Source organism: Haematobia irritans, chromosome 1, assembly GCF_050003625.1.
Source record: "Haematobia irritans isolate KBUSLIRL chromosome 1, ASM5000362v1, whole genome shotgun sequence".
NCBI lineage: Eukaryota > Metazoa > Arthropoda > Insecta > Diptera > Muscidae > Haematobia > Haematobia irritans.
The window spans coordinates 106,801,970-106,819,949 of NC_134397.1; the positions used below are offsets into that span (position 1 = coordinate 106,801,970).

At 36.9% G+C, this 17,980-nt stretch overlaps 2 protein-coding genes and 1 pseudogene across 2 annotated transcripts; all 3 read left to right on the forward strand.

The window, feature by feature from the left end:
• Window positions 1-2,572: 2,572 nt before the first annotated feature.
• LOC142221597 (cathepsin F-like) lies at window positions 2,573-3,999 on the forward strand (annotated as a pseudogene).
• Window positions 4,000-13,973: 9,974 nt separating this feature from the next.
• LOC142230561 (uncharacterized) lies at window positions 13,974-15,506 on the forward strand. The gene is made up of 3 exons (XM_075301205.1): window positions 13,974-14,213; window positions 14,284-14,904; window positions 15,030-15,506. Exons 1-3 carry the CDS (start codon window positions 13,974-13,976, stop codon window positions 15,504-15,506), a joined length of 1,338 nt encoding a protein of 445 aa, XP_075157320.1.
• Window positions 15,506-16,279, forward strand: LOC142230570 (uncharacterized). Its single transcript, XM_075301214.1, has one exon. It carries the CDS (start codon window positions 15,506-15,508, stop codon window positions 16,277-16,279), a length of 774 nt encoding a protein of 257 aa, XP_075157329.1.
• Window positions 16,280-17,980: the final 1,701 nt, after the last annotated feature.

The following is a 17,980-nucleotide window of genomic DNA, read 5'->3' on the forward strand; positions in this document are numbered from 1 at the left end:
AACACCTTTGAGTAGCCTCAGCTAGTGAAGATGGCATGTTGGCCAATAATATCGGTTTAAATTCCGAATTTACACCCTTCATAAAAACATTTAACGCCATATTTTCATTTGCCTTGTAAATGGCATCCTTAGTGTCCTGAGTCGGATTTGTTAAATTTCCTATTTCAAACTCGCTGAGCTCATCACTAAGTTCCGCAATTTTTTCTCTAAAGGATGTCATACTAGAATTACCCTGTTTTGTATTTCCTAACTCCGTTAAAATCTGTTGTATGGACCTCGGATTAGGGTAAGCGTCTTCCAATGCTTTTTTTAAACCCGCGAACATAGTCGGTCTATTAGATCGGCCTAAAGTGCTCCTTACTTGAGCCGTAAGTTTGAAATTGTAGACGTACTTAACGAATATCTCCTTATCCTCATCTCGTAGTAGGTCATGCAGCAATTCTGACTGCGCAATAAAATCCTCCAAATAGCTGAACGAGCCCTTAAATACTTGTAGGTTTTTACCCACCATTGATATATCAAACTGAGCCATAGTTGGTAAATTCCTTATATCCTTGATATCTTTTATTTTAACTTGTTCAATTAGTAATTCAACTTCGTCCTTCAAATCAAAAAACTTTACTTTCAATTCGGCTAATTCTTTACAATCAAAAACAGTATCATTCACCGTATCCTGCAAAGTCTTTAATCTTTCTAATTTAGTTTCTTTATAATTTGCAGCAAACAATTTATTTTTACTTTTCTTTAAATTGGATTTCAATAATTCTAATTCCTTTATATACTCTTTTAACTTTTCCATTAAATCAATTTTTCTTCTCTATAATACTATTTTTGTTACTATACAATGTTCTTATCATACTATTTCTATTATATTGTACACTTTTCTTTTTCTACCATTTGACTTCCTTTAAAATCTTAGAAATTCAAATATATTTAATTCCAGTGTGAACATTAAAATGTGAATGCAAGATTTTATGTGTGAACGCAAATTTATATTCAAGTGTGAATGCAAAACACAAGTGTGAACGCAAAATTTTACAATGTGAACGACAAACTTTAAGTGTGAACAGCAAATATTTTACAACCCTATCCAGTGTAAACCCTCTTTTACGTTATAATCGATTATTTAGTATTCGATAATCGATTACCATTCATAATATTTGACGTTTTACTTCTACTTTCGTGTTTTGATGACGATCCTTTTTACATTCGCATGTGTTCTACAAATATTTCATTTAATTTTATAATAAATCTCTGCCGGTTGTAAATTATTTCATAGTGTTAAGAATAACAATAATGAAAATTTTAATTCATTGTGATTTTTGTATTTCAATAAATAAATAAATATATGTAATACATATACAAAATGTATATCAGTGTTGTGTTTTATGGTGTTTGTACGGTGTTATTGTTTCATTGTTGGTTTTTTCTTTGGCATCTGTGTCTCAAGCTCATCAATTCTTTGCCAAATTTCGCATGCACGATTCCAAGGTGGTGGTGGATCTGCATTCACCGGTTCTCTCAATGCAGCCAGCTCCCGACGCAATCGCACAATTCTTCCACCTCTTCTGTGTTTTGGTTTTTGTGTCGGTGGTATACGGGTCAGTCGCTCTTCCACAGCTCGCTGCTGTCTCTTTAAATAATCTTGGACAGTCAACTTCTTGGGACCCACGTTCAGCGCAGCTGGAACGATATCCTCATTTGGTATTTTTTTCTGGTCCGTGTTGGGCAGGATCGCCATGAAATGTTTGTCGTTTTAATATTGTTTTGTTGTGGATTAGTTGGTGAAATAGTGTTTTTTTCTTTTGTTCATAAATGCCTGCCTAAGTGGTTTTGCCGGCGCTTAATAACGCCACGGGCAGAAAAGGGGTTTTTGTTTTCCTTTGCAGGCACAACCAGGTGTCACAGCAAAAATAATTATTTAAATAGAAAATGCCGGTTTAGGCTTTCAAAACTGAATGATTGACTTTATTGAAAATTGTTCATCTTTTATACTTAAATAACGGTATTTATAATTTTTAATTCTTTTTTCAACATTATCCTTAAAAATAAACAACAATCCTTAAACATAACATATGATCTAAACTTATAACTAAACAGCTGATAAAAAATACAATTATTCTCAAACTACTTAACAGCTGATTCATACATATAATACCGTTTACACTACAAGACTATTCAGTCCATTGTGATACCACATTTAACTAAAAGTACCTATTACATATGGGTACTTCTAGTTTTAACCACTGAACTTTCTCTATTATTTACTTTTGTGGAATTGCTCCAAAAACATTAACAAACTGCTTAAGTTAACGTTTTCCAGGTCCGCCAGTAATCTAAAGCTATATGCTCCTAAAATTCGCTTACGCCTTACACAAAAAGCAGGACACTCACACAGGAGGTGTTTAATTGATTCCTTTTCCTCCACATCATGACAGCTTGTACAATAGTCATTATACTTCGCACCTATAGTTTTTGCAAATTCGCCTATCAGGCAGCGACTCGTTATAGCAGATATCAGGAGTGCTATCTGACGCCTTGAGAACACTAGCATATCTATAACCACTGAACTTTCTCTATTATTTACTTTTGTGGAATTGCTCCAAAAACGTTAACAAACTGCTTAAGTTAACGTTTTCCAGGTCCGCCAGTAATCTAAAGCTATATGCTCCTAAAATTCGCTTACGCCTTAAGGTGGGTACTATGTTTGTCGGCACGAAAAAACTTCACCTAGCCATTCTTTCGCGTTGAAAAATGAGAGTGTTGACAATAGGTTTCGAACGAAGAAAACAGCTATTTTGGAACTATTCTGCGTTTATTTCTCAACAATTTAATTGACAACATTGCCAAACGCCATAATATTTTTACGTATACATACGCAGCAGCTGATTGTTTACATACACGCATTCATAATAATTTTTTTGAAGTGTTTTTCTACCAGTTTTTGAATTGTTTTGAACCAAATCTCACAAAGCTCTGGACAATAATAATCCAAATGGATTCCGTCAATTTGTTATGCAAACTTTTACATCCGAAGCAATTGACAATCCGTTCAGCAACAAACTTAATTCAGCAACAAAACAATTGGTGAAAAACGCTACTCGTTCATTGGAATATGCCGAAAAGAAGACACTTAAGGAACAAAATCATCATAGTTTGAATAAAGTCGAATATCTTAAAATCGTCGTTGTCACACCACCATGGAAAGACAAATGCGTGTGAGAATTTTCAAGCAAAATTTAAAAATCATACAGGATTTGGATGCAAAAGAGCGGTAGTGCCAAATATGGTATCACTGAATTTGCTGATTTGACCAGTACCGAATATAAACAACGTACCGGCATGTGGCAACGCGATGAGGGTAATGCTGCTTTAACCCCTAAAACTGAAATTCCAGACATTGAATTGCCCAAAGAATTCGATTGGAGAGAAAAGTTCAATGTGGCTCTTGCTGGGCTTTTAGTGTTACCGGCAATGTCGAAGATTTGCATGATGTCAGGACTGATAAATTGGAACAATATTCCGAGCAGGAATTATTAGATTGTGATACAACAGATTCAGCTTGTAATGGTGGTTTGCCCGATAATGCTTATGATGCCATTGAGAAAATTGGAGGTTTAGGACTTGAACTTGAAATGAATTTCCCTATCATGCACGCAAAGAACAATGCCGCTTCAATACATCGAAAATCCATGTTAAAGTAAAAGGTCATGTTGATTTACCCAAAAACTCATACATGTGGTGGCTGTCTGTACAACTCTTTGAAAGGTTTTTGTGCAGCCATCATGGAAATACAAACCATACCATTTCTCATACTTAATACTACCACTCCATACCCAATAAATTTTCATCTAGTTTTTTTTTCTCACATATATATTTTTTTGTTACTTCCTTATTATTTTTTGTCAAACGAAAGTATAGTGTATAATGTAAAGTTCATATTCAAATTCAATAAACTTAAGCCCATAACTCACGTTCAAGGGTAGTTCCTAAGCCAAAGTCACTGTTCCCGACTTATAATTCGTCACAAAGGGATGTTAAGAGTTCTATACCAGAGAATATCTCAGTCACGTAATAAAATTGAATTGATAAAATGCAAGATATATGGACAATGAATGTCGCTGAGTGAAATTTAAAAGCAACAATTAAATCGATTCATTCCAGCCTATCGCACTGATCAACATCAGTCCAAAATGATTGCAAGCATGAGTGCAATACATGAAAATTATTTTGCTATTTAAATAAAAACAAGTTAGAAAAGTCTAAAGTCGGGCGGGCCGACTATATATGCACCACTTTGTGATCTACATTTTCGATACCATCTGAAATCCTCCAAATTTGTTGGGTGATATATATAAAGGTTTATGTTCCCATATACATACTTTTAAATCTGAACCGACCAAATATTTAAGACTTCTTAGAAATTTTTTGACTTAAAATTTAAGTCGGTTAAATCGGTTAACGCCCCATGGCGATAGATATTTATTAGAAATAAAGTTCAATTCGAGTCATTTTTACAAGTTTTCGACTAACAGTGACGATTTTACAATGTATTTTGATCATTTTTCTCGAAATCAGAAAAAATATATATGGGAGCTATATCTAAATCTGAACCGATTTCAACCAAATTTGGCACGCATAGCAACAAAGCTAATTCTACTCCCTGTACAAAATTTCAACAAAATTCGAGTAAAAACTTGGCTTCTTTGGTCATATGAGTCTAAATCGGGCGAAAGATATATATAGGAGCTATATCTAAATCTGAACTAATTGTTTTTCTAGTGCAAAATTTTAAGCAAATTGCGCTAAAACTATGGCTTCTGTGATCATATAGGTCCAAATCGGGACTTAAACCTGAATCGATTTCAATAAAATTTAGCACACTTGACTTTACTGCTAATTGTAATCCTAGTGCAAAATTTCAACCAAATCAGGGTAAATCTCAGGCGTCTGGGCCCATATAAGTGCATATCGGAAGAATGATATATATGGGAGCTATATCCAAATCTGAACCGATTTCAATAAAATTTGGCACACTAGACTATACTACTAATTGTTCTCCTAGTACAAAATTTCAACCAAATTGGGGTAAAACTTTGGCTTCTGGCCCCATATAAGTACATATCGGGCGAACGATACATATGGGAGCTATATCTAACTCTGAACCGATTTCTTCCAAAATCAGTAGGGTTCTATTCTGATCCAAAACACATAATTGTGTCAAATTTGAAGTCAATTGGGCTTAAATTGCGACCTAGGCTTTGATTACAAAAATGTGTTCACAGACAGACGGACATGGCTATATCGACTCAGGAACCCACTTGAGCATTTTTGCCAAAGACACCATGTGTCTATCTCGTCTCTTTCTGGGTATTGCAAACATATGCACTAAATTATAAAACCCTGTATAGGGTATAACTTTTTATTTATGTGGCATAAACATTTACCATTTATTTTTGGTATAACTTTGTTCAGAACAACTAATTTTATTTTTGGAACATAGCAAATTATTCTTGTGATTCCATTCGTTGCAACCATAGTACTGCATCATCAATAGCACTGCCTCTTTTATATTTACCATGAAATGACAGCATAATTTGTGTTTATTATCCCGATGCCAAGTAAAAAGAAACGATTGTAAAATGAACTTCGCTAAAGAGCTAAAAGAGCTTTATTTGTTAACATTTTTCTATAAATTTCATGTTATATACATTATTTCTATTCAATCATGTAGTTGGGGGCGGCTAGATGGTGGTTGCTAGTTTATTACGAAAATACCACTTCATGTTTATTCCGTCAATCGATCGTATAACAATTTTAAATAACAACGCGAACCACTTTTGCATTATAATTTAACACAAATCATTAATCTCAACATATGGAAGGATTTAACACGACCTAATTAGGGACTATGCGCTTTATGTCAGTTTTTCAACTCGAAAAAAAAAACAAAGTACCACAAACGAAAAAATATTTCGGTAGTTTTTCGCATTTTTGGTTTTGTATGGGATTTCGCTGCGGAAACCGAACATAGTACCTACCTTTACACAAAAAGCAGGACACTCACACAAGAGGTGTTTAATTGATTCCTTTTCCTCCACATCATGACAGCTTGTACAATAGTCATTATACTTCGCACCTATAGTTTTTGCAAATTCGCCTATCAGGCAGCGACCCGTTATAGCAGATATCAGGAGTGCTATCTGACGCCTTGAGAACACTAGCATATCTAGTGTGCGGTTTAAGTTTAAATGGGGCCATATTTGCTTGGTGTCGTTACAACCCTTGCAACTCTCCCATCGAATATTGGCCATCATAACAGCCTTCTCACGCAGTAAGAGCTTGCAGGTGGCCAGGGACATACCAACAGATTCTAGTTCCCCTGGAATATGTAAGGTAGTTCCTAGCCTTGCTAACTCAACTGCTTCGCAGTTCCCCGGTATGTTCCTATGGCCACCTGCAAGCTCTTACTGCGTGAGAAGGCTGTTATGATGGCCAATATTCGATGGGAGAATTGCAAGTGTTGTAACGACACCAAGCAAATATGGCCCCATTTAAACTTAAACCGCACACTAGATATGCTAGTGTTCTCAAGGCGTCAGATAGCACTCCTGATATCTGCTATAACGAGTCGCTGTCTGATAGGCGAATTTGCAAAAACTATAGGTGTTTAATTGATTCCTTTTCCTCCACATCATGACAGCTTGTACAATAGTCATTATACTTCGCACCTATAGTTTTTGCAAATTCGCCTATCAGGCAGCGACCCGTTATAGCAGATATCAGGAGTGCTATCTGACGCCTTGAGAACATTAGCATATCTAGTGTGCGGTTTAAGTTTAAATGGGGCCATATTTGCTTGGTGTCGTTACAACCCATGCAATTCTCCCATCGAATATTGGCCATCATAACATCTTTCTCACGCAGTAAGAGCTTGCAGGTGGCCAGAGACATACCAACAGATTCTAGTTCCCCTGGAATATGTAAGGTAGTTCCTAGCCTTGCTAACTCATCTGCTTCGCAGTTCCCCGGTATGTTCCTATGGCCAGGCACCCATATTAGGTGAATATTGTATTGCTCAGCCATCTCGTTGAGAGATTTGCGGCAGTCTATGGCCGTTTTCGAGTTAAGGAACACAGAGTCCAAGGATTTTATTGCAGGTTGACTGTCTGAGTATATATTAATGCCAATATTTGTTGGAACATTACTTCTCAGCCAATTCACCACCTCTCTTATTGCCAATATTTCAACCTGAAAAACACTACAGTGATTAGGTAATCTTTTCGCTATTCGAATTTCCAGATCTTTAGAATATACTTCGAACTCCACTTGTCCATTCAATTTGGAGCCATCAGTATAGAAATCTATATATCCTTTATTCCCCGGGGTCTGTGTACACCACGCCTCATTGTTGGGAATTAGAGTTTCAAACTTTTTGTCGAAAAGTGGTTTTGCCGGGGTGTAATCCACTACGTTATGCACATCTGGCATTACTTTGAGGGCCGAACTATGACCGTAACTTTTTTCCGACCGCAGCGATAGGTCGCGCAACCGCACAGCCGTTGTTGCAGCTGACTGTTTGGCCAAAATGTCTAAAGGCAATAGATGTAGCATGACATTAAGGGAGTCTGTTCCTGTCTTACTAAATGCGCCTGAGATACATAAGCTCGCCATGCGCTGAACTTTATCTAAACAAGTCGGTTTCTGAAGTGCCGGCCACCAGACTACAACACCATATAGCATTATAGGTCTAACTACTGCCGTGTATAGCCAATGCACAATTTTTGGTTTTAGTCCCCACTTTTTTCCTATTGCCTTTTTGCACGAGTACAACGCTACCGTGGCTTTTCTCGCCCTCTCTTCAATATTAAGCCTAAAATTCAGCTTCCTGTCCAAAATAACGCCAAGGTATTTTGTACACTCACCAAAGGGAATTTCAGTACCCCCTAAGAAAATGGGCCTAACCGTGGGAGTTTTGCGATCTTGCCAGTACATGACTAGTTCTGTCTTTGCTGGATTTACACCAAGGACATTGTCTTTCGCCCATTTCTCAGTCATCCGGAGAGCTCTCTGTATAATATCTTTGATTGTGGATGGGAATTACCCCTGACTGCTAGCGCCACATCATCTGCGTATGCCACCACTTTTATCCTTTCTTTTTCTAGGGAAACCAGAAGGTTGTTTATAGCAACATTCCAAAGAAGAGGTGATAGAACTCCTCCTTGGGGAGTGCCTCTGTTCACATACTTTTGTATGTTTGCTTGCCCTAGTGTGGCTGAAATACGTCTCTTTATTAGAAGTTCGTCTAACAGCCTAAGTATACCTGGATCAACATTCAGAGTTGTCAGTCCATTTAATATCGAGCTCGGATGGACATTATTGAACGCCCCTTCGATGTCTAGAAACGCCACGATTGTGTATTCTTTGACAGATAGTGAGCTTTCAATAAAGCTGACTAGTTCATGCAATGCGGTCTCAGTAGACCTGCCCTTCTAATATGCATGCTGTCGTTTCGAGAGCAAACTTGAATCCACGCTAGTTCTAAGATACATGTCTATCATTCTCTCCAGGGTCTTAAGTAGGAATGAGGATAAGCTGATTGATCGGAAGTCCTTCGCACCCGAGTGAGAGACTTTTCCTGCTTTAGGTATGAAGACGACTTTTGTTTCCCTCCACTTTTCTGGAATATATGCTAAGTTTACACATCGTTTATATATCACCGTCAACCAGGCGATAATTCTTTCAGCCACTGCTTGTAATTCCGCCGGAGTAATTCCATCAGGTCCGGGGGATTTGAATGGTCCAAAGCTATTTAAAGCCCATTTTATTCTAGATTCCGACACAATTTCCTCGATAGGAAATGACCGCTGAGCCTCTGTTACACCGCCAGAACGTGGTTCAACCGTCTGTGCACTTTGCAAACACTGTGCGTAGCAGCACAAATAATTTTTAATCGTCGTGTCCTTTGGTTTTCTATTTGTTTACCTGGAAAGTTGCCCTTTGATCGATGCTTGTAGTTTTGTTGCCCATGCCCTTCAAATGTAAGTAGCTCTATGCAAAACAAAATAAACAACAACAACATACAGTAACCACACAGCTAGTGATGCATTGACTGACCAACAAGCGGACAGCCAAAAAATATTCAAACACACACATACGTACATACAAACATATAAAGCATAGAGAGAAAGCAAAATAAAGGGGTAATGACATTAATACTACACTGTAAAAATAAAAGGTATGACATTTAAGTAAAATGTTTGAAAATTAGTGAAAAATTGTGGACAATAAAAAATTATGTACTTTTTTGGAAAAATAGTGTATTCTGAAGAAAAAAGTGTTTTTTCGAATTTTTAAAAATTTAGTGACCCAATGTATCAAAGTGTTTTTCGTAATTGTTTGATCCATTAATCGAGGAAAAACTGATTTACACAGTAAAAAATAATGAAAAAGTAAATATTTTGGCATCAGTAAAATTTTTTATTTGTGAAAAAAAATGTGACCCATATAAAAAAAATTAACCCAAGTTTTTTGTGCATTTTTAAAAAATCAGTTTTCGGTTCGGTCGTGTAATACAAAAAAAAATTTGAACATTGAACTTTGGACATTTTTTGGTGAACTTGGACAAAACCGTAACAACGGTTTTTTAAAAAACTACGTTTTGTCCTACAATAAAATTTACAGTTTTCACGACACAAATCAGTCCTTAGCGACACTACACAAAATCTACAAAGCGACACAACACAACAAAAACAACACTGCTCCGCAAAGGAATAGACGCCATTGGTTTTTGGTTTGATAACACACATATTTACAAAGCCTTCAAAGTGAGTACCTATGTTTTGATTTTTTTGTGGATTTTGGTATACAGTTTTTGCTGAGCTCATATTGAAGAGCTTGTTGTTGCAAAGACCCTGTATAACCCGTAAAAATTTGGAATTTGTGATATGCTCATGACACAGAATTTTAGACACATAGACAAAACTCCCACGGTTAGGCCTATTTCCTTAGGGGGTATTGAAATTCCCTTTGGTGATTGTGCAAAATACCTTGGCGTTATTTTGGACAGGAAGCTGAACTTTAAGCTTAATATTGAAGAAAGGGCGAGGAAGGCAACTGTAGCTTTGTACTCGTGCAAAAAGGCAATAGCAAAAAAGTGGGGACTAAAACCAAAAATTGTGCATTGGCTATACACGGCAGTGGTTAGACCTATAATGCTATATGGTGTTGTAGTCTGGTGGCCGGCACTTCAGAAACCGTCTGGTTTAGATAAAGTTCAGCGTATGGCGTGTTTGTGTATTTCAGGCGCATTCAGCAAGACAGGAACAAACTCCCTTAATGTCATGCTGCATCTATTGCCTTTAGACATTTTGGCCAAACAGTCAGCTGCAACAACGGCTGTGCGGTTGCGCGAACTATCGCTGTGGTCGGAAAAAGGTTACGGTCACAGTTCTGTCCTGAAAACAATGTCAGATGTGCCTAACGTAGTGGATTACACTTTGGCGAGTCCACTTTTCGACAAAAAGTTTGAGACTCTAATCCCCAACAGTGAGGCGTGGTGCACACAGACCCCGGGGAATAAAGAATATATAGATTTCTACACTGATGGCTCCAAATTGGATGGACAAGTGGGTTTCGGAGTATATTCTAATGATTTGGAACTTCAAATAGCGAAAAGATTACCTAATCACTGTAGTGTTTTTCAGGCTGAAATATTAGCAATAAGAGAGGTGGCGAATTGGCTGAGAAGTAATGTTCCAAAAAATGTGGGCATTAATATATACTCAGACAGTCAACCTGCAATAAAATCCTTGGACTCTGTGTTCCTCAACTCGAAAACGGCCATCGATTGCCGCAAATCTCTCAATGAGATGGCTGAGCAGTACAATATTCACCTAATATGGGTGCCTGGCCATAGGAACATACCGGGGAACTGCGAAGCCGATGAGTTGGCAAGGCTAGGGACTACCTTACATATTCCAGGGGAACTAGAATTTGTTGGTATGCCCCTGGCTACCTGCAAGCTCATGCTGCGTTATGATGGCAAATGTTCGATGGGAGAATTGCAAGGGTTGTAACGACACCAAGCAAATATGGCCCCATTTCAACTTAAACCGCACACTAGATATGCTAATGTTCTCGAGACGTCAGATATCACTCCTGATATCTGCTATAACGGGTCGCTGCCTGATAGGAGATTTTGCAAAAACTATTGGCGCGAAGTATAATGACTATTGTATGAGCTGTCATGATGCGGAGGAAAAATAATCAATTAAACACCTCTTGTGTGAGTGTCCTGCATTTTGTGTAAAGCGCAAGCAACTTTTAGGAGCATATAGCTTCAGATTACTGGCGGATCTGGAAAACGTTAACTTAAGCAGTCTGCTAATGTTTTTGGAACAATCTGGTTGGTTCAACAAAGAAAAATAATCAAGAAGGTTCAGCGGTTAAAACTAGAAGTGCCCATATGTAATAGGTACTTTTAGTTAATGTGGTATCACAATGGACTGAATAGTCTAAGTGAGCCTGAATCTTAATCGGGCTGCCACTTTAACCTAACCTAACCTAGACACATATTTTATTACGCAATTTGCAAAAAAGGAAATTTCTGGAAAACGAATGATTTTGGAAGGCAAAAAAAGGCGGCTACACTAAAAGATTTTTTTTTCATCATTTCTTGTTGGAAAAATTACAAACATTTTAAAATTTTTATTTTTGCTCCAAACTTTAATATATTTTGCTTTCTTCACTCTTGAAAAATATCGTTGCGTTATCAAATTGAAAAAACAAAGAACTCGTAAAATTTTGGAATTTTTTATCAAATCTATTTTCGATTTTTTTTTTGGATTTTGAAAAAATTTAAGTGGAAATGTATCATTATATTTCCCGTACACTGTAAAAAAGAGACCCTGGAAACAACTTTAAACTCCAGTCAACCTGAGATAATTTCAAGATTTTTTGAAGGAAAAAATTTTTTGATTTTTTATATTTTGTATTTTTTATTAACCTTTATTTCAAAACTAATCTATCTATAACTCGACCCTCAGACCCACAAAAAGGTAGGAGATAGTTGGTTTTTGGAATTTTTGACACATTTTTTAACAATTTTATTTTCAGCTCATTTTTTTCTTTTAACTTGCATTGCAAAATTTCAAATATTCTTGAGCATCGTGCTTTAAACAAAATATTGATTTTCGTTTTTTTTTTTGATTTTTTGGGGAATTTTTTCATTAAACTTTTTTTCGAGATTTTTTTGGGAAATTCGTTGGAACATTTGTTGTAAAAGTCAATTTTGAGGATCTTTTTTGTTTTTACATCATTTTGGCCCATTTTGTCTACTGACCCAATTTTTTTTTGTTGAGTTTGGCTCTTTTTAAATTTTTCTTGATTATAAAATAATTTCGACACTACAAATTTTGTCCCGTTTGAAAGGATATTTTTTGAAATAGTTTATTGTAGAAGATTCGTGCTTTTTCTGAATAAAACTAGTTTTTTGATCCTTTCGCGAATTTTAATATATATTAGTTTTTTGACCGGTGCAAAAAAGTTTAAAATACATCATGGATAGAACCTTGAAAGAAAAATTTGCCAATTGTTTAAATGATCTCGTGGATGTTGAGAGCGTTTTATCTGTTAAGGCGGCCACCGAAGATTTACTCGCGTTGGAAGCGGCTCGAGTGGAGCTAAATACTTTATGGGACCAAGTTAGGCGGGATTATGTAAATTGTCGAGATAGGGTTCCAGTCGAGGGAGAAACTCCTATAGACAAGGATAAGCTTCGCGGTCATTATAAAAACGGTATGGACGTCTATAAGACAGGTTTAAGTACGATTAACACTCAGATCTTGGCGCGGCAGGAACGGGAGAATCAGGAAAATTAGCAGTGAATCATTAATGACACAAAATCTGGCAGTAGACCCAAATTCGACCCCAAATTTACGATTACCACCATGCGACACCGACACTTTTAAGGGCGGGTATAGCGAATGGCCTACATTCAGAGATTTGTTCTCTGCAATTTACTTAAATAACCCAAGATTGAGTAAAGTCGAGAAATTATTCCATTTAACCCAAAAGACATCGGGAGAAGCGCGAGAAATTATCACGAATATACCCTTAACTAATGAGGGTTTCGATATCGATTGGAGAAATCTAGAAAGTAGGTATGAAAATAAACGGATGCAAGTTAACGAACAGCTTAGGATTCTTTTTAATTTGCCTACAGTATCAGTTGAAAACGCGTCAACGATACAAAAATTATAACGCACAATTAACACTTGTACACAAACGTTAGAGTCTTTGCTAGTAGACACGGGAGAATGGGACCCGATATTAGTATACCTTGTTTCAACAAAATTACCTTGTACATTTTTGGAAGAATTTGAGAACAATTTAGAGGATTGTTCGACCCTTCCAAGTTGGCAGAAATTGGATGATTTTTTGTCACGTAAGTTTAAGACATTGGAATCGGTGGGAAATTTTAAAATTCAAAATTCGAAATATAATCAATCAAGATCGGATAACGATAGAAGGGGGAATCGTGTTAATAGTTTTCATACAAATGTCACTCAGAAACATAATCCTTCGGGTTCAAGACTCAATAATAATAATAATAATAATAATTCTCAAGCCAACCATAATTCGAAAAAAATTAATAATCCTAGTCGCAAACAAAGTGATAGCGTTTGTCGAATTTGTCGGACAAATCATTTGTTGCGAAACTGTCCCAAATTTTTGGAAAAGTCAACCAATGACCGAATACAAATAACAAAACAAAATTATCTTTGCTATAATTGTTTATTGGCCGATCATGGAGTTTGAGAATGCAAAAGTCGTTATAGTTGTAGGGAATGTAATCAGCGACACCACAGTCTGTTACATAAGGGCAATGTTGGCTCTGCCCCTACAAATACAACAAAAGTTGCGCAGAAATAGGTGCATCTCGAAACATCGCACTTGCACAATTTCACAGAATGGAGAAGAAATTGGCCAGGACCCCTGATATAAAGGCGGAATACGACGCTGCTATTAGGGAATATCTTCAATTGGGACACATTCGAAAAGTTTATCCACAAAATATTTACAAGACCCCTCATTACTATTTACCGCACCACGCAGTTATTAAACCAGATAGAACGACCACCAAACTTAGAGTGGTATTTAATGCATCAAGCCCTACTTCAAATAAAAAGAGTCTTAATTTAGGATTTGGGGTTACAAATTCTAAAATGGCGTTTTTTCAAATATGTTTTCAACGCCGATGTTACAAAAATGTATCGGCAGATATTAATAGACCCAAATCAAGCTTCGTTTCAAAGAATACTTTTCCGATTATCCGAAAATGGCCCAGTGGAAGATTTTGAATTGTTAACCGTAACTTTTGGCGTAAATTGCGCACCGTTTTTTGCAATAAGAACCCTGCTTCAATTAGCTGAAGATGTACAAGACTCATACCCTTTGGGCTCAAAAATAATCAAAGAAAATTTATACGTTGATGATGTATTAGCGGGTGGACACACGATTGAAGACACCATCGCCGCTAGAAAACAATTAACATCTGTTTTAGACTCTGCTGGTTTCGAGTTGAGGAAATGGACCTCTAACGACTCACGTCTATTAAATGATCTACATCCTGATTTATTATTGCCTGTCAATTGGTTAGATCTTTCTGAAGGATCGTCAACTAAGACCCTAGGCATTCGATGGAATGTAGCGACCGATACTTTCTCATTTAAAGTGCCAACTGTTGAAGAAAGAGAACTTTTCACTAAACGCGAAGTTTTATCGACAATTGCTAAATTTTTCGACCCTTGCGACTGGCTTGCTCCGATCATTATAGTTGCCAAATTAGTGATGCAGCAAGTCTGGTTAGATAATACAGGGTGGAATGACACATTAAGACCCGTAACTACAATGAATTGGAGAATTTTGTGAAAAATAGACCGTTTATTAATACTGCATAATACTAAATCGGAAACCAAGTAGACACTTTTCTTTTAGCATCCAAAACTCGTGTGGCTCCAATAAAGAAAATTTATTTACCGAGATTAGAGTTATGCGGAGCGGTTATTTTATCAAAGTCAGCTAACGCAATTATTCCAAATCTACAAATAACGCAATTTACGACACATTTCTGGACTGACTCCACCATAGTTTTAGCGTGGCTAAGTAAACCACCGTGTTCTTGGAGCACTTTTGTTGGAAATCGGGTTTCCGAAATTTTAGAAAGCGTCGGTAATGAAAACTGGAATCATGTGGACTCTGAATCGAACCCAGCCGATATCGCGAGTCGTGGTTGTTCACCAGATGAGTTAAAAGAACATCATTTGTGGTGGACGGGGCCGCAATGGTTGAAATTGCCCAGAGATCGGTGGCCCAAAACTCAATTCAACGCAGATACGAATCTTGAAGCTAAACAAGTTAAAGTTTTCGCGACAACTGTTTTCAAAGACCCTTTGACCCGTTTCTCGTTTTATCACGCGCTTATCGAGTGCTATCGTATGTAATGCGTTTTTGGCGGAATAAAGGTTCAAATCGGTCTCGGATTGCGTCGGAGGATATATCCTCCTCTGAACTCAATGATATAAAAGCTCGCCTAATCATCGTTACTCAAAAATATTATTTTGCTGAAGAATATTTAGCTTTGACTCAAAAGAAGCGACTCTCGACAAGCAGTAGTATTTTATCGTTTAATCCATTTATCGACTCAAAAGGTGTTCTTAGATCAAACGGTCGTTTAGTTCAATCATCGGCTCTTACATATAACGAACGCCATCCTATCTTAATTCCATACGACTCTCGGTTTGCTCTTTTATTTGTAGAATTTGTTCATAAGGTAACAATGCACGGTGGCAATCAACTAATGGTTCGTGTCATTCGATCGGAATTTTGGATTTTTCGTGTGAAACAATTAGTAAAAAAGGTTATTCACAATTGTCGGGTATGTTCTATTCATCGACACCGGACCCAAACTCAAATTATGGCATCCCTGCCACCAGAACACACTATGTTATCTAGACCCCTTCAACATACGGGGGTAGATTTTGCTGGACCCTTCGGGATAAAAAGTTTGACTGCTCGAGCTTGTCTTATTACAAAGGGTTATGTCTGTATATTTGTTTGTTTTTCGACTCGCACAATCCACTTAGAAGCTACTAGTGATTTGTCGACCCAATCCTTCATAGCCGCTTTAGATCGTTTTATAGGCAGAAGAGGGTGTCCGGAAAAAATATCTCGGATAATGGGAAAACTTTATAGATGCCGCGGAACTTTAGAATGAAAGTTTATTCCTCCAGGGGCTCCCCATATGGGAGGTCTGTGGGAGGCGGGAGTTAAATCGTTCAAGACTCACCTTAGGAAAGCAATGCCAAAATGAATTTTACGTTTGAAGAATTATCAACTATTTTAGCTCGCATAGAGGCTTGTCTTAATTCACGTACGATTAGTCCAACCAGTGATGACCCTTCAGACTTAGAGCCTTTGACCCCAGTACATTTTTTGATAGGTTCTCCATTATTGACCCCAGCAGAACCCGATATTTCTGAAGGGAAATATCGGGTTCTGCTGACATTAAGCAATCGGTGGACACGATTAAAAGTTATTTCTCAGAATTGTTGTCAAAGATGGAAATCGGAATATTTGAATGAATTACTTCGTAGATACAAATGGAAATACCCACAACAAAACCTTGCAGTCGATGATTTAGTTATTATAAAGGATGATAACTTACCTTCAAATGAATGGAAACTAGGGAGGGTTGTCAAAACCGACGAAGGCGCTGACAAAAATATTCGAGTGGTAGTGTCGGAGGTGCAGAATGTTCAAAGTTTCTTTGAACCTGTTTTGAAACACTGTGCGTAGTGGCACAAATAATTTTTAATCGTCGTGTTCTTTTGTTTTTCTACTTGTTTACCTGGAAATCTGCCCTTTGATCGATGCTTGTAGTTTTGTCGCTAAGCTTTGCATCGGCTACTAAGCATCACTCAAGAGGGCAACGAACCAGTCTTGAACCGACCATCAATTCGCGCACGCATAATCGATCTCCCCCCGCGATAAGTTACGAGTGTAGTGAACGATATTTTTGAACAATATTTGAACGATATTTGAACCAAAATATAATAAATAAAATAAAATTGTTTGTGAACACTTAAATTTACAAAGAACATTTACAGGTAAACAATTAGTGAAGACAATCAGTGAACAGTGACACATAAAGACATATCAATATCAAATCAACCCATTCCCCAATCATAAACCCAAAAAGAAAAGTGCCGGCCACTAACAACAAACATAATCAACAAAAATCATCAGAACAAAATCACAACACAAAATGCATACATTTGCCTTAATACTATATTGCACAAAAATTCCATGTAAATTGCACTCAGTATTTGTACTTAAAACTATATTGCACTATTCCCTATTGTCAATTGAATGTAAATTGAAACAACCCTTATTTACACCGTTTCCTTGAATCCACTTAATATCTAATTTTCTTTGTAAATATGTTTTAAACCTAAATCTAAAACCTCCTTGCTATTTAAAACATAAATCTTCAAATAAAAAATGAATTAAAATTAACATAACACCCTAGAATAATTATAAATGAATATTCCTGAAGTTAAAATTTAAAACCTAAAATTTCTTCCCGTGTTATAATTTCGAAAGGCAAACTAATTCCACTTTCCAGCATTTTCACTAGTTCATCCCCGAACAGGCATTATTCAAAATTTTATTGCGCCAAGACATCCGGCTACAAATGGCTTAGCCGGAAAACCATGGCTTAGCCATGGAAAACGATAAAATATCTATTAATGAAAAACTTCAAGAAATTGTTTTTCGATATAGGTCATTCTCTATTCAACCGTCGAACGGAACGGACGTGTTTTTCAATAGCGGATAAACTCATCGTAATAGGTACCTACTAAGAATTTCAAGTGTGGTGGGATATTAAGCCACCATACAGCGAAATTGCAAGTCA